The sequence below is a fragment of the Camelus dromedarius genome, chromosome 14, assembly GCF_036321535.1.
Source record: "Camelus dromedarius isolate mCamDro1 chromosome 14, mCamDro1.pat, whole genome shotgun sequence".
Classification (NCBI taxonomy): domain Eukaryota; kingdom Metazoa; phylum Chordata; class Mammalia; order Artiodactyla; family Camelidae; genus Camelus; species Camelus dromedarius.
The window spans coordinates 5,653,272-5,668,004 of record NC_087449.1 but is presented as its reverse complement, the minus strand read 5'-3'; the positions used below and the strand labels follow the sequence as shown (position 1 = coordinate 5,668,004).

Genomic DNA, 14,733 nt, shown 5'->3' with positions numbered 1-14,733 from the left:
GAGGGTAGGGGAGTACATATGTGTGGGTGGGGAGGGCTGTGTACAAACTCTCTATATTTTCTGCTCAGTTCTGTTGTGAACCTGAAACTGTTTTAAAAAAAAAAAAACAGTCTGTTAAAAACAAACAAACAAAAATAATGTACATATATATTTGTTCTAATCAATCATTTTAAAAGTAAAAGTAGAAAAAAAAACAGGAACACATTCAAAGTTAGTATCTTCCTTAAAACCATGATAAAAGATGAAAGGAATGCCTTCTGTTCTTTCCTTCATTATTTGGGACATATCATTGGGTTACTGGGAACTGTAAGGTCCTGGTCATCACTGGGTTACTGTGAACTGTAAGGTCCTGGTCAGTAGATTACATCAAAGCACAATACAGTTGACCCTTGATCAACAGATTTGAACTTTGTGAGTTCACTTATATGCAAATTTTTTTCAATAAATACATATTACAGTACTACACAATCCACAGTTGGAATCTGTGGTTATGGAACTGGGGATCTGGAAGGCTGGCTGTAAAGTTACCCACAGATTTTTGACTGGCTGAGTGGGGGGGTTGGATCAGACTGGTGCCCATAAACTCCCATGTTGTTAAAGGGCCAACTCTAGGAGCATAAGAAAAATTGGAAGCATAGAAAGGATGTCTTCTCAATTTTTAATCATTTTCTTATGACAGGAATTGGCAAATTGCAATTTGGACACTGTTTTTATAAGGTTTTATTGGAAGACAACCACATCCATTTGTTTGCTTGCTGTCTGCGGCTGTTTTCACAGTGCAAGGGCAGAGTTAAGTGATTGTGACCAAGACCGTGTGGCCTGCAGAGTCCATAGGGAGAGTCTGCCAACCCCCCATCTTAGAACAATAAAGAGTATTGGGCATTATCTCTTTAGAAGTTCATTTTCATAGATTCATAGAACTGGGAGGGACCTTAGAAATCAACTATTTTACTTCCCCATCCCAGCCTTTTAATGGCTGAGAAGGCAAACTTAGAAAGGCGAGATCGCCAGCAGTATCACACTGCTTAAAGGCAGAGCTTAGAGTTCGGATCAGCGAATGCCATTGCTAAAAAGAACTCAAAGGCATAGTTTCTTCAGGGCCAAATCTCCATTACCAGCCACTAGCTGACAATGTGAAAAATAAAAATAAAGGATTCTTAGCAGAACCATTTGCTTACCCTATTTCTATTTTTAAGAAATTTCAGAAAAACCTAACCTCATAAATTAAGATAGGCAGTAAACAGAATTACTAGAGAGCTCTCAAAATGAATAAAGTTTCGTTTACAGTTGACCTTTGAATAAGGTGGGGGTTAATCCAAGTATAATTTATAGTTGGCGCCTTTGTATCTGAGGTTCCTTGGCATCTGCAGATTTAACCAACCACGGACCAGGTAGTATTGCAGTATTTACTGCTGAAAAATCTTTGCATAGAAGTGGATGCGCACAGGTCAAATCCATGTTTTTCAAGGGTCAGCTGTAGTTGAAAAAAAATTAAATGCACTTACACTAAATCAGATGGGAGGATATATATGCACATTTTTATACTGCCCTCAACTTTGTTCATATTAAGTATCCCCTAATAAAGTCTGAATTAGCACTGCATAGTTGAGCAGAAATTGGGGACAGAAGCAAAGGAAATTAGGAACAGGAGTGCCTCCCAAAGGACATTAATAAAAGGGCAGTAAGGCTTTGGATGAACGTGTGTTTATCTGTTTTTTTCCATAACATACGTTATCAAAAGCATCAAAAATACTTAACAGATTTCACAATCAGGTTTTTTTTTTTTTTTATTCCTTTTCTTTGGTTTTAGGAATGTGGGAAGCAGGTGGGCTATGGATCAAGCCAAGTACAACCTGGTTAATGAATACTTTCTGGTGGGAGTTACAGAAGAGCTTGAAGATTTTATCATGTTATTGGAGGCAGCTTTGCCTCGGTTCTTCAGGGGCGCCACAGAACTCTACCGTACAGGTACACAAAGGATGGGTTTCTTTTTAAAGTTGTCCTTTACTTTGTTTGTTGGCAACATGAAATCATATGTGTGACTTGAAGTTTCTTGAGTAAAGCACAAGAAGTAACTCTGGAAAGGCAGGCATATTGTCTGTTCCTCCTCACCATTTTCAATACAAAACAGTATTTGGCGCACAGATGGTGTCCATTAAATATTTTTTGAAGGAATAAACATGCATGAGATGATAATTCAAAGGCATTGTGGGAACAGTGGAAAGGCAGCCTGGAGAGCCAGCCGCAGAAACGTGTGGTGGTCAGTGGTGCCGGCCATGCCTTCCTCCCTTCAGAGTTCCGAGGCGGGCTCACATTAGTCACGGTCCTGTGCTGTGTCTGTCACAGGACTCCTGAGAGTGCCCCGGCAGCCTCGACCGGATTCCACGTCTGCATGTGACTGCGCTCGTCCAGCTCATTCTGATTTTTTTGTTGTTGTTCTTTGATAAGATACACTCATGGATATTGATGGTTTGGGAATGTGTGAGGGAGCCTTGGTTTTCTCCACCTGTCCCCTCACCTTTGAAGAGCGCATGTTAGAGAAATAAGGAGCAGTCGCTGATGAGGAGAGCGGCATGCTTGATCTGGTACATGGGCTAACAGATCGCTGTCGGGCCACCAAATCCGTTTGACAAATTCTGTGGATGGAAAACTTGGTGTATGACTGAGGACCTGATGCTGTGCTGATGGTCCATTGTTGGGGGCACAACTCCTCTAAGCTAGAATAAACAGGGATATTTTCACAAAATTTTACCTGTTTTTATAATGATCATTTTAATGTAATTAAATGGGAATGTGGATAAATGGTTTTATCACTATGACTAGATTTACTACTTTAATTCACCTCGTGTAATAACTACTGAACTTTGTAGTTCTGAAAGTGTGCAATCTTTATTTTGATTAAATTATAAAAGCAAAAGAAGACAAACATACAAAAACAAAAAACTTCTTTGCCTAGGGTGTGCATATGCCCTAGCTTCTAGCACATAGTTCTAGAGACTACAGGTTATGAGAAACTAGCACTAAGTTTGAAAATAGATACTTTATCATACTTTAAAAAAATAAACTAGTTAGAGCAGCAAGCCTTTGAGAATGCAGCGTTGTAAGGACAGCCTGTACGCTTTACGGAGTGGCGATTCTAATTTTTGTTATTTGACATCTCATTCTTTAGCAAGGGTAAGGATTTACATTATAAACGAACAAATCACAGTTCTAGTATGATTAGGGCACCATTTTTGCCTGAATGATATCAATACAAGACAGTTACGTTACCTCCCTTCCATGTGCCATATTAACTTAAACCAACTCTTCAAATAAAGGGGCATTGGTCTTTTGTGTGTTCTTGGGATTTATTTTCCTTGTCTTTTTTCCCTTTGTAAGTAGGAAAGAAATCCCATCTTAGGAAAACCACAGAGAAGAAGCTCCCTACCAAACAAACCATCGCGAAGCTACAGCAGTCTGACGTTTGGAAAATGGAGAACGAGTTCTACGAGTTTGCACTGGAGCAGTTCCAGTTCATCCGAGCCCATGCCGTGCGGGAAAAAGACGGAGACCTCTACATCCTCGCCCAAAACTTTTTCTATGAAAAGATTTACCCTAAATCGAACTGAGTCCAAGGTATGGCAGTTAGAGTCTCCAGCTAAAACTTTGAGCCCGTCTTCACCTTAGTTCTCAGCTCCACAACTTGGACTGCTGATCGGTGTACAAGACAGTGTGTACTGAGCTGAGTTAGGATACAGTGACCTCAAGGAAGTAGATTCTGCCTGATATGTCAGTGGCCTAGGAACTTTAAGTTTCAGCCTTTTTTTTTCCTGGTTAAATTTTGGTGGGAGTCATAACCTCCTGCCTAGACAAAACCTACACATCAGCTAACAAAAACACATAGCAGGTTTATACAAATTCAGAAAAGGTAAATACAGTTTCAGAAAAGTTCTGATACTCTGTTTTTGATAAAGCATTTTTTTTTTCAACTAACCATGAGTGAAGATGAATCCATTTGCTATTTCCACCTTCACCTGGAGGTTTGGGTTATACACCTCTACTGAATAGTGTTATTAACTGGCAGTGCGTGCTTTGTTTTTGTTTTTGTGAATCACGTCTCATGACATTTGTTGGGATGTTTGATCATGTTTGCTGAGGATGTTTCTGCTGCAGTTGGAATTGCCCATATTTATGTAGATTGTTTTATTTTCTTAAAAAAAAAGATTATTAGTGTTAAAAATCAATTTAAACCATTACTAATACTGTAAAAAGAATCAAAGCAGTATTTCTCATTCCTGTCTCCCCCATATCTAGGATTGGGGAAACACTTCAAAGAATGTTGACATTGCCTGAAGTTTTAGCTAAGGCTTCCACACATTCATATCAAAAAAGTAAGTTTAGCATTTGTTTCTCCATGGGTTATTTATCAAGCTGTAAACTGAGGTACCGGTGACTCCATATTATAATTCCATCAGTGAGCTGTGGTATGGGTAGGGTTTTCCTACTTCTTCTGTACTTTTTCTTGTAGACTATTTTTACTAAGGTGCTTTATAATGTGTTTTAAAGCATTGCATTTACAAAAAATAAAAAAAGGAAAATGCTGTAAATATTGCATATTTTATGTATTTGGACCAAAAAGTTATAAGTAATTAGACAAAAGTGGTTTTGCACCAGTTTTATTATGTCGAGTAAGACCATCAGACCTACTGTTCTTGTATTTCTCATTTAACTTTACTGTTAAGACATCACTGAAATGAACTTCAGTAACCTTTCCATTTGGATAGACAGTACATTATTCATGATCGGAGGCGGTAGTTCAAGTGGAAAGAGTGCGGGACAAGAAGTCAGAAAACTTGGTTTCTTCTCCTGGCTCTGCCACTTACCAGCTGTGTGACCTTGGGCAAGTCACTTAACCTCTCTTTGCCTCAGTTTCCTCATCTTGAAATGAGGATGATAATACCTGCTGTACCTACCTCACAGGGGTGTTGTGAGGATTAAACGAGATGGCATGTGAAAGCACTTTGAAAACTGTAGCGTGCTCTAGAAATGTAAGGTGTTATGGAAACATCTTTAACGTATAGTTTACACCATTCATTTTTTAACAAAGAAGGAGAAAAGTCCACTTAAGCTGGTTGAAAAAAAAAAGTTAACCCTGATATAAATTTGTGTTTGATAAATAGCTTCTCGGTGTTTTATCTTCCCTGTTTCAACAACTATTGAAATATTGAAACACCTGTGAACTCTTACAGATTCATGAGCAGCTGCTTGAGTTCAGGAGGTTACCTGTTTGGGGGGGAAAAAAAAAGACTTCATTAACTGACTCAGGACAGGGGAAAATTTGCTCTTCAAATTTGGAAGATTTTTCTGTTTTGACTTTACGTTAACCATTCAGAAATGGTAGCTATTTTATACCTCTGGTTTTTAAGGTATATTCTATTTTGCAGAGTTTAATTTCCCTGTGCATTCTTTATCTTCTTCCGCTTCTTGGAGTCACAGAGATAAAGAATTTTTAGAAACATTTTCTAAAAGAAGAATCTTTAATATGTTTCGTTTAAATACATGTTCCTGAACAAGGCCTCACCAAACGATGAAAGCATTTTAGGCAGGTTGCTTTAAAGGTTATCAATTACATGGGAGGAAAAAGGAGGGAACACTGCTAATTAAAAGACATGTATAAACAAAATTAAAGTTCAAGGACATTGACAGAAAGAATCACTTTAGCACCCCTTGCCCCCCGAAATAGGAACATATTAAGAGGACACCAACAGGCGTACTTTCCTTGTTTGGCTTTCTTTCTTTTTTTGTGTACTTAATACTCTTTTCAGATATTTATTGAAAATACATATGAGTGGTTTCCTTGCGTGGAAGTGAAGCACCAGCTCAGGACAGGGCACCCGACACTCATCTGCTGAGGAGCCCCAGGAGGCAGGTTGTGCTTGGAGCACATGCTGACCTCCTCTTGAGGAGCATCACTTCCGTTAGGTTCCTGGAGTAGCACATAGCGCACTAGGTCTGGGGTCAGTAAACTTCGTCTATAAAGGTCCAGAGAATGAAGAGTGTTTCAGACCTTGCAGGCCATCGGTCGCCTTCATGACGACTCAGCTCCGCCGTCTCAGCACAGAAGCAGTCGTAGACGGCACATAAACGAGTGAGCATGGCTGGGTCCCAATAAAACTTTATTACTAACACAGGTGACATGCCAGATAGGGACCATGGGTTGTACTTCACCAATCCCTGTAACATGATTATTTATGGAGAAATCACTTTTGAACCTGTACTCTAGAGAGGGCCTCAAAGAGTTTATATACTTCCCCAAAAGCTCCTAACATATATCCAAAGAATAGCTTTCTGATTCAGGCGGCCTCTCCCACAGATTCATAAACTTATACGACATAGATTGCTTCCAGGTGGGCATGTTTTTCTTTCCCAGTGTAGCAGTTCAGAATAGGGGCATTTACTCCGTCACCTTTTAGGGTGGGTTAGAAGCATCCTTCTGAGAGACTGGGGAAGGGCTCCATCTAACTCCGTGTGGTCCAGTGTCATCCTAGGAGTCTGACAAGCGCAGAGTCCTTATGATACCTAACTTTATAATCCAATCAATAGAACCACTGAGACAATAATGTATTTTTTTAAAGTGGCAAATGTGGTTTTCTTTTTTTAGCCTTTGCGCTTTTTCAGTCTTTTGATCATGGGAGAAAAAAAATTTTTTTTATATAATACAAAAGCAAATTAACCACTTTGAATTTTAAAAGATGATGTTACGTGTGTATGTGTATGTATCTATATGTTTATTTCCTGAAAGAGGAAAAAGTATGTTTTTGTTCAACTTGTATCAACTCCTGTTTTCTAATTGCTGTGAAATGGCAACTGTTGATAAATTATTGTGACTGTTTTAAAACGTACTGGGGAGGATATATTTTGATTTTACCCAGCTTTAATCTGTAAAGTATCACTTAAATATATCTGATAGCAACACTTAAAATATTGCATGGGGGTTACTTTTCTATCATCCATACGCATTTGTGCAACTTGGAACATATTGGGTGCTTCCGAATCCCTGATGATTGGGTTTAAATGACTGAAAATCAGAGAAAACCTTACTGACTTTTAAACTTTGCATTTTACTTTCTATTCTTAAAAATTCAGTTAATGCCTATAATTTGAAATCTACTGTTGCTCTTTCTCAATATATGTCCTATTGGAAATTCCTAAACTTGTCAGTGCCATCAGTGATTTACAAACGTATTTTGATATTGCAAATGATTTGCTCATTGTATTTGCATAGCTAGAAAGAAAATAGTTTGTAGACAATGATTCTCTTTTTCTAATAAAATGAAATAAAAATTCTAAAAGCACTAGAGAATTTAACTAAAGGCTGGTTCCCAAATGCATAGCTGGTACTTTAATTTATATTCAGATTCTACATAGAGAACATGTGTGTAAACCATCTATCCAGGTTTTCCCATTGATCATCCTCCAACACACACCTATGGTCCCAGAATCCTTTGTTACGAGAAGCACCCAGTACTGTAAACTTTTTACAAAGTCTGGCTTTAAGAGGCCCAGGTGCTTCTACTTCATGATCTGAAAATTCGCCTCTTCATAAATTAGTGCCATTTGCTTTTGAGAGGAAGCAAGGCAATTGCTGTTGAATTTTTGCATCCATTTACCCTCCGCAAAGCTGCCAGCAGATGCCAGCTAAACTGCTGTTCAGGCAGCCTTTTGAGGAGAAACGCAACTCTGCTCCAGATGCACTGCCAATTCAGCTCCTCTGGAGTGGAGCTTCCTTTCTGATTTCCTGGAGTGGGAATTGTGAAGACTGAACTGGGCGATCAGCTAGTCAGATTTATCCTGTAACTTAAGTTCGCGCAGCTTTGTGACCTTTGCAGTACTATTTATAGAAGGATCCTGATGGGCATCTCTTTAAAACACATGGCAGGTGACCCTGTGAGGAAGACAGACTGGTCCTGTCCACTTGATTTTTTCAGACAGCTTCTGTAGCTTTCCTTTGGGAGTCAGGTGTGTGGGCATCTCTGAAGCAGTGTCGAATGTAATTTTGACAAACGTGGATTGTATATTTTGACTTTGGTTTTATGAATACACAGACAGCTAAACAGTGCCTTTTTAACCCTCACAATCCATGTTGGAAGATACTGGCTCCTTCCTCTGTCTGCTTTCTCTCTCTCTTCTCTCCCTCCCCTGTTCAGTTGATTCATTTATGCAATACTGTTTCCAACTTGAAACCATTTTGTCACATCTGTTGGAGAGATAATCACTCCTTTTCCTTACATTCTGCCAGCTTTCTGTTGTCGAAGTGTTTCAGTTGACTACCTGATGCAAAAGCTATAAAATAAACACTCAGTGGGAAGGGGAAAAATGGTTTGGTGTCCTGTTTTCGTATCTTCTTCCGTAGCCTTGACACTGACGGACCTCAGTGTTCAGCGTCATCACCTTAACCCTCAGGCATCACTGTCACCGAAAGGGGTGCGCGTCCCCCCTGGTCTGTCGCGGTTTTCTGGCCGATTTGTGACATGCACACTGACAGGCCTCTGCTGCTTTTTGCTTTGGACTTCATCATGGGAACTGAAATTTCAGAGAGAAAGTTTCCAAAGTAGACTTTGGATGGATATACTTAATTAGAAAAAAAGAGGAAATAAGGAAAGAGCTATCAACTTAGAATCAAAAGGGAATTTGAAAGAAAAAAAGTTAATGTGATTAACATTATTGCACAGTTGAGACACGTCTGTAATATTTCTTTGAGAGATACACATTTCTGACCCTTAAAGGAGAAACTCTCAACTGCACAGATTCCCAGCTCTCAGCCACTGGCTCATTGTTCCCAGCAAGTATTAGATGATACTGGGTTGAAATAAAATGCCAGTTCAGTGACACATTTTCTCAACAGGGAATTTGGTCTGTATCCACAGAGGCAGAACAGAGCACGGATTTGAGAGTCAAATGGACCCGCGTTTAGCAATGTGACTAGTCAGCGGGGAGAACAATATTGGTGTAAAGGTTGGACAAGACAGATACCAAGTACTGGCCCAGGACAGACTAATAACTGGTAGCTTTTCTGTGCTGCGTGAGAGTTTTGTCAGGAAGCCGGCCTGCCCTTCGGGCTCTGGGGAAGACCAGCTGTGTCACTTTAGAGAAGGTATTTTTATAAATATTTTTGAATACCACTGAGTTTTACTTTTTACTGACCACCTATGAATGTCTTTTACTTTTTATTTGCCTATAGCATAAATATTCTTGGTTCTGATCCCTACTGTTGTTTCTACCTACAAATTTTCTATGAGAAAGGAGACAGGGGGCTGCTGATGATTCTAAAGGAGACGGGACTTACTCGTTCCAGAAGGGTCTGTGTTCACATATTACTATGTTTGAACAGTGCAGACTGCGAGGTTGTACGTGTGTAAAACTGAGGAGGCCTGGAGTATGATCTGCAGTCTTTCAACAGCAAGAAAACTGTCCATACTCTAAGCAAAGAGGACATTTGTCTTAGTTATAAGTTAACTGGTCATGTTAGAATCCCAGGCTTTTAAGATATCTGGAAAGTAAACTCAGTATGTAACAGTCATTGCCTTAAGCATATTTTCACTGCACTCCCAGCATCACCAGCTCTTTTTTTTTTTTTTAAAGCAGCAGTTGAACTTCCTGGACTTTCTTCCAGGGGTAACAGGTGCAAAAATGCAAATTCCAGATCTCCGTCCACTTGTCTTCTTTCTCGGAAGGCATCGGCTCACCCGTTCTGTTTCCTCGCCTCCATCACGCCCTGGCTCACCTGTGTCAGCCTGGCACCTTGCAACCAAACAAAAACATAAGAGCAGCGTCAACAACAAAACTGACATCACAGTGCGAGTTTCCCCCACTGTGTATTTCAGGAATAAGCAGATGAACAAACAAGGGGAAACTACACAGTCACTGTTCTCTTTGTGATTTGCTCTGTTCTAGTAACATTAGACTAAAATACACTTTAAAAATATTTCAAGGCCCGATTTAAGGTATAATGGACTTCTAGGTACTCTATTTAATTCTTAAGACCCGTGAGGGGAAACAACAGGAAATACGTAAAAGGATTTTTTTTTCCTTTCACTTGTTTTATTCTGTGAGGGAGAATACTTAGTCCCTTGAACAGATTATTTTTGGACTGAAAACAGGGACAGTGGGAAACCATGAAAAGATAATCCCTAAGAGCTGGCTAGCCGGTACTCCTTTCTTCCCACCTTTTGGTCCTGTGTTTATTCAAAACCAGATGACCGGCTTGGTAAGACCACCATATCCTTTTTTTGTGAGACTTGATAGCTTTGCTTCCCTTTTCCTTGAAAACGGAGCTCTCATCTGATTTCATGTGATTTCTAAGGTTGAGTACTTGCCTCCTTCTCTCCCTCCCCACCCCCACCAGTCCTTCACCATATACATGCTGCTTCTGGAGATGCTCATGAGGCTGGACAACTGGAGGGCACTTTTGAAGGATGCATTCTCATGGTACAGAGCTCTGAGGGGCTGGGGAAAGGGCAGTTTGCACGGATGTGAGGACATGGGCCCTCCAGCACCAGCACTGAGCAGCTGTCTGGTCGTGAACAAACTAATGTCCCCACCTCTTAATTTCCTCACCTGTAAAATGGGAATAACACTAATAGCAAGACTGAGTTTGAGGATTAAGTGAGATAATATATGTATAAACTTCCTTAGCACTTACTTGGCCTCTGCTATGTAGTAAACACTACGGAAGTACGAACATTACCATCTATGATAAATAAGAAAGTAAAAGATGAGAGACCACCTACTTGGACATGCTGTGTTGAAGCGTGTATCCACCCAGTCACTCATTAACATGTGCCGGGCAGGAGGGAGATAAACGATGAGCAAAAGAGACATGGCCTCTGTTTGTTGAGGAGAGAGGAGGTAAAGAAGAAACACAAAGCAAAAAATCATGCAAGAATCTCTTCCTTCCCGACAAACCACCTCTTTTGTTGTTGATGTTGTTATTAAGGATTCATAACCCACTGCCCTGGACCTTTTAATACGCTTAACAGCTTCCTCTCTTAGTTTCACCCTTGAGCTAGCAGAAGCGCCAACCTCACCCAGGTAATCAAGTTCTAGACACCTAGTCCCTGTTATTTTGCGCTAACGAGTAAACTCGATCTTTATCTATATGACAGGCTTAATTGCACGACAGGTGAATGGTCCTCCCACTAATCTAGACACTGAATTGGGTTCATAAGTTAAAAGAATAAGGTTTTACCGCCAGAGCCATTGATGACATTCAGATGTAATTTTTAATTCCAGTGCATTTTAATTCCAAAGTCATTGAAACAATAAGTAACACGAACAAAGCAATGCACCTAGTCCCAATCTACAAAGGGGCTGTATTCTCAGAATTCAGTATAAACTGGCTGTTTGAAATCCATGTAGAACCAATATTATGTATGTGGGCCTAACCACATGTTCATCTAAACACTCGTGGCTTTATCCCTTCATCAGAGCAGAGCAACCTGAGGGCCATGTCCTTCCAGGAGCTCACCATCTTTTTCTGCTGTTTTCCCCCAGTGATGGCTGTTTTCCAGATGAAAGTTTATGAAACAGACTAGTGTCTGCCCAAGAACCTAGGATCACAAAGACAGGACTCACTGTCTTGCTTTCAAATATTTGATTCCCCTGTCTCTTTTTGCTCATTAAGATTTTACCTGGGTTAGGCGAGAAAAGAACCTCCCGCAAAATTCCCTACTGCCCCGTGGTTTGATGACAGAGGCATCTTGTGAAACCAGCCAACTTCAGCCCCTACCTTATCTCTGTGACTTCCCCAAAGCTGACGCTCCAAAGCTGAAGTCATGCCTGGAAACGCTTCCCATCCTTAGTCCTGAGAGACCTCACAGGGAAATAGTGGGATTGCTTTTCATCGTAGGGTTTCAAAGGTTTGGGCAACTAGATTACCAGATTTGTCAGCCTCTCAGTGATGCTGGATAAGAAACAGGATGAGCCCTAAGTTCAGTAAAACACCTCCTGCTCAGGTTTTGTTGCTCAGTACTACCCCCCACCCTCCATCCCCAGTGAACAGGCGACATGATGCCAAGTATTTTGAATTGTAAGAATGTTAAGAAATTCCTCTCCCTAAGCAGTCCACTGAGAGGCTGGAACCAGAGTTGAGTTCTTTCTTTCCCTCTCTGTCTCCTTCTCCTTCTTCCTTCTTTCCAATTTAAATCTTTCAGTCTCTTAGGAGAAAACTTAACATCAAAGATACTCTGACACTTAAACACCTAATTTATGATTTTTTAAAAGATGGTGCCTTCTTAAAGTACCAAATTAAAGCCTTCGTCTGCATCTAATCGAGTATTGGAATTCGGCAAAGGGTAGACCTACAGTCCCCAAGTGATCTGGTGTCTGAACTTCGGTTTCCTTTCACAAATAGGAACCAGTTTGACCTAAATCAGGGAATTTCACATCGCATCCCTAGAGATGTCATTTGTGGCAGCAACATTTAGTTTATATCTGTTTTTACTGATTCTGGGTGTTTCCTTAATAACACAGCCAGGTTGAGATATAGAAAAGAAAAAAAAAAAACAATGTAGAGAGTCATGCATGAAAAACTGATGTTTTTAAGCATCGCTCAAAACTGACTGGCTGAGGTATACCTTTTCTGGGTAACAGGTCACCAGTAATTCCATCTGCAGTGGGCAGAACTTTTCTGAAAATGACGGAGTGGAAATAAGTGACATTTTATTCAACCAAGAGTAACCAGAGACTTATTTTTTTTCCTTGAGGAGTAATTTACATTCTCCAGAGGCTTGGTAATTAGGTCTCCTGGCATAGCACGGTTATCTGATCAGACCGCCCTGCCCATAAACAGTGAAAATGCGGGATGCTGACGCATTCGTATGTTGCTAAAGGAGGTGATGGACTTGAAACTCCCTTCTTGCTCTTTCTCTCTTTGTTTCTCTCTCTGCCTCTTACATGGGGGCTGTTCAAATAAAACTTTAGACAAGAACAACGTTTAAAAAAGTGGGTCAGTTACATGCTAATGGCTCCCCACTTGATCATTTAAACTCTGGTCCAAATCCAGATGGGATCAGATGCCCCTGACTGCAGTCAGACAGTCTGCACTGCTTGATACGGATCTTCTGAGTGGACAAGATGAGATTAGATTTGTCTCTCTGGGATCCAACACTATTCATTTTGTAAGAAAGTTATACTGGAGGCCCGAGGACTGCCAAGAGCAAAGTGGAAACAGAGCCCAGTCTTTCCCTCTTATCAAGATCCACAGTTGGTTCCACATTAAGCAGTGGAGGGAGCTTGCTGGTAAAAGGATTGAATAATGAATTGGATCGGAAGCCAAGGAGGTCTCCGCCACCCACGCCTGGAATGTGAATTTCATGTGTTGTAACTTTATTACCATTTTTTGTTTAATGGATGACAGAGACCGAAACCTCTGGCATGGAGTCAGTGGCTATTTTGAGTTACTGCGTTTTTAGATTTAATTAATATTCACTGAGCCCCACTGTGTGCCAGTCCCTGCACCACAGACCTCTTCGTGCCCTGTGGACTTTAACCCTCAGAACAGTCCTCGCCTTTAACCCTTTACAGCTGTCCAGAGCGTTGTGCTTCACGAGGCTGTTTCATATGGACCTCACTACCCTCTCACTTGAAAGGTGGGCGTCCTCTTCACTTCACAATTGAGGATGCTGACACAGCTAGTCAGAGGAAGTCGGACGCACCCAGACGTCATGAGTCTCCCTCCACCAGACTCTGATGTCCTTCTTGTCTCTGCCTCTTTGTGTGAACAAGGACTCTGAGCCAGGGTAACAGCTTCAGTGGCTCTCGACCTGGAATCCTGTCTCTGGACCAGTAGCGTGACCCAGGAGCTTGTCAAAGGCTAATGAGCCCAGGCCTTCTGCGCAGGGTCAGCAGTCTGCGTGTTCACAAGCCCTCGGGGTGGTCCTGACTCCGACCAAAGTTCAAGGCCCACTGGCCTAGAGCACCAGTGCTAGGCCGACAGATGAGATGACAGGCTCACCGAGGCTGTGACCCGTGCAAGTCCTCTCCTAACGAAGGAGCTGTGAGCGAGGATGTGAGCCAGGTCTGTCTGGCTCCAACGTCACCTGTTTTCTATCTTGGCTCCCTTATTCTAGCCTAGCTTAGATTTTCCATTTTAGACAATTCTTTTCTGAAATATCCTCTGGGAGGGAGGAGAGAAGGTCAATAGAAGAAAAGTGTCTCTGAATGTGTCCTTCTGGAGTAAGGCGCCCATTCTGCCCCATCTAATGAGTTTCTAGGTGAGACGAACAGGAGGGATGGTCCTCAGAAAGGCTACTGGATGTCCGAGGCCAGGGAATCCAGGAAGACAGCTGAGGGTCCGAAGCAGCCATCCAGAATAAGCACATTTCGCCCGGATCCTTCCTGGCCCAAGTTCCTTGTCCACTCCTAATTTTTCCCTGTGAAGGCGTTAATGGCAGGAGGGCTCCCTGCTCCCCGCCTTGCGACACCTGTGTAGCTATGGCTTGAGGTGCTGTGGGAGTCCCTGCAGCTACTTGAAAATCCCTGGTGCTCTCCCTACTGGCTGAGATCCGCTGTGCAGCATAAACAAAAGCACCCATGTGCTTCCCATAAGTTTCTTCTGCAGTTTTTTTTTTCTCCTTGAAATGAAGCAAGGGGCCAAACCAAGGCTTAGTCCCTAGCTCAAAGGTCTTCCAGAGAAATCCGGACCGGTCCCCATCCTGCACAGCAAAGCCTTCCTTCCCCAGGCTCTGCAGATCA

The 14,733-nt window shown here is 41.5% G+C and overlaps 1 protein-coding gene across 2 annotated transcripts in view; it reads left to right on the top strand.

Annotated features, from left to right (window-relative positions):
• The window catches only part of HS2ST1 (heparan sulfate 2-O-sulfotransferase 1), a 157,531-nt gene extending 149,175 nt beyond the window's left edge, over nucleotides 1-8,356 (top strand). Inside the window, exons 6-7 of one of the 2 annotated variants that reach the window (XM_064493373.1) lie at nucleotides 1,811-1,968; nucleotides 3,379-8,356. In XM_064493373.1, coding sequence (XP_064349443.1) covers nucleotides 1,811-1,968; nucleotides 3,379-3,608 — 388 coding nt within the window. In that variant the 3' untranslated portion in view covers nucleotides 3,609-8,356. The remainder of the gene's footprint in view (nucleotides 1-1,810; nucleotides 1,969-3,378) is intronic. The other variant, XM_010974661.3, reaches the window with a different exon arrangement.
• The last annotated feature ends 6,377 nt before the right edge of the window (nucleotides 8,357-14,733 follow it).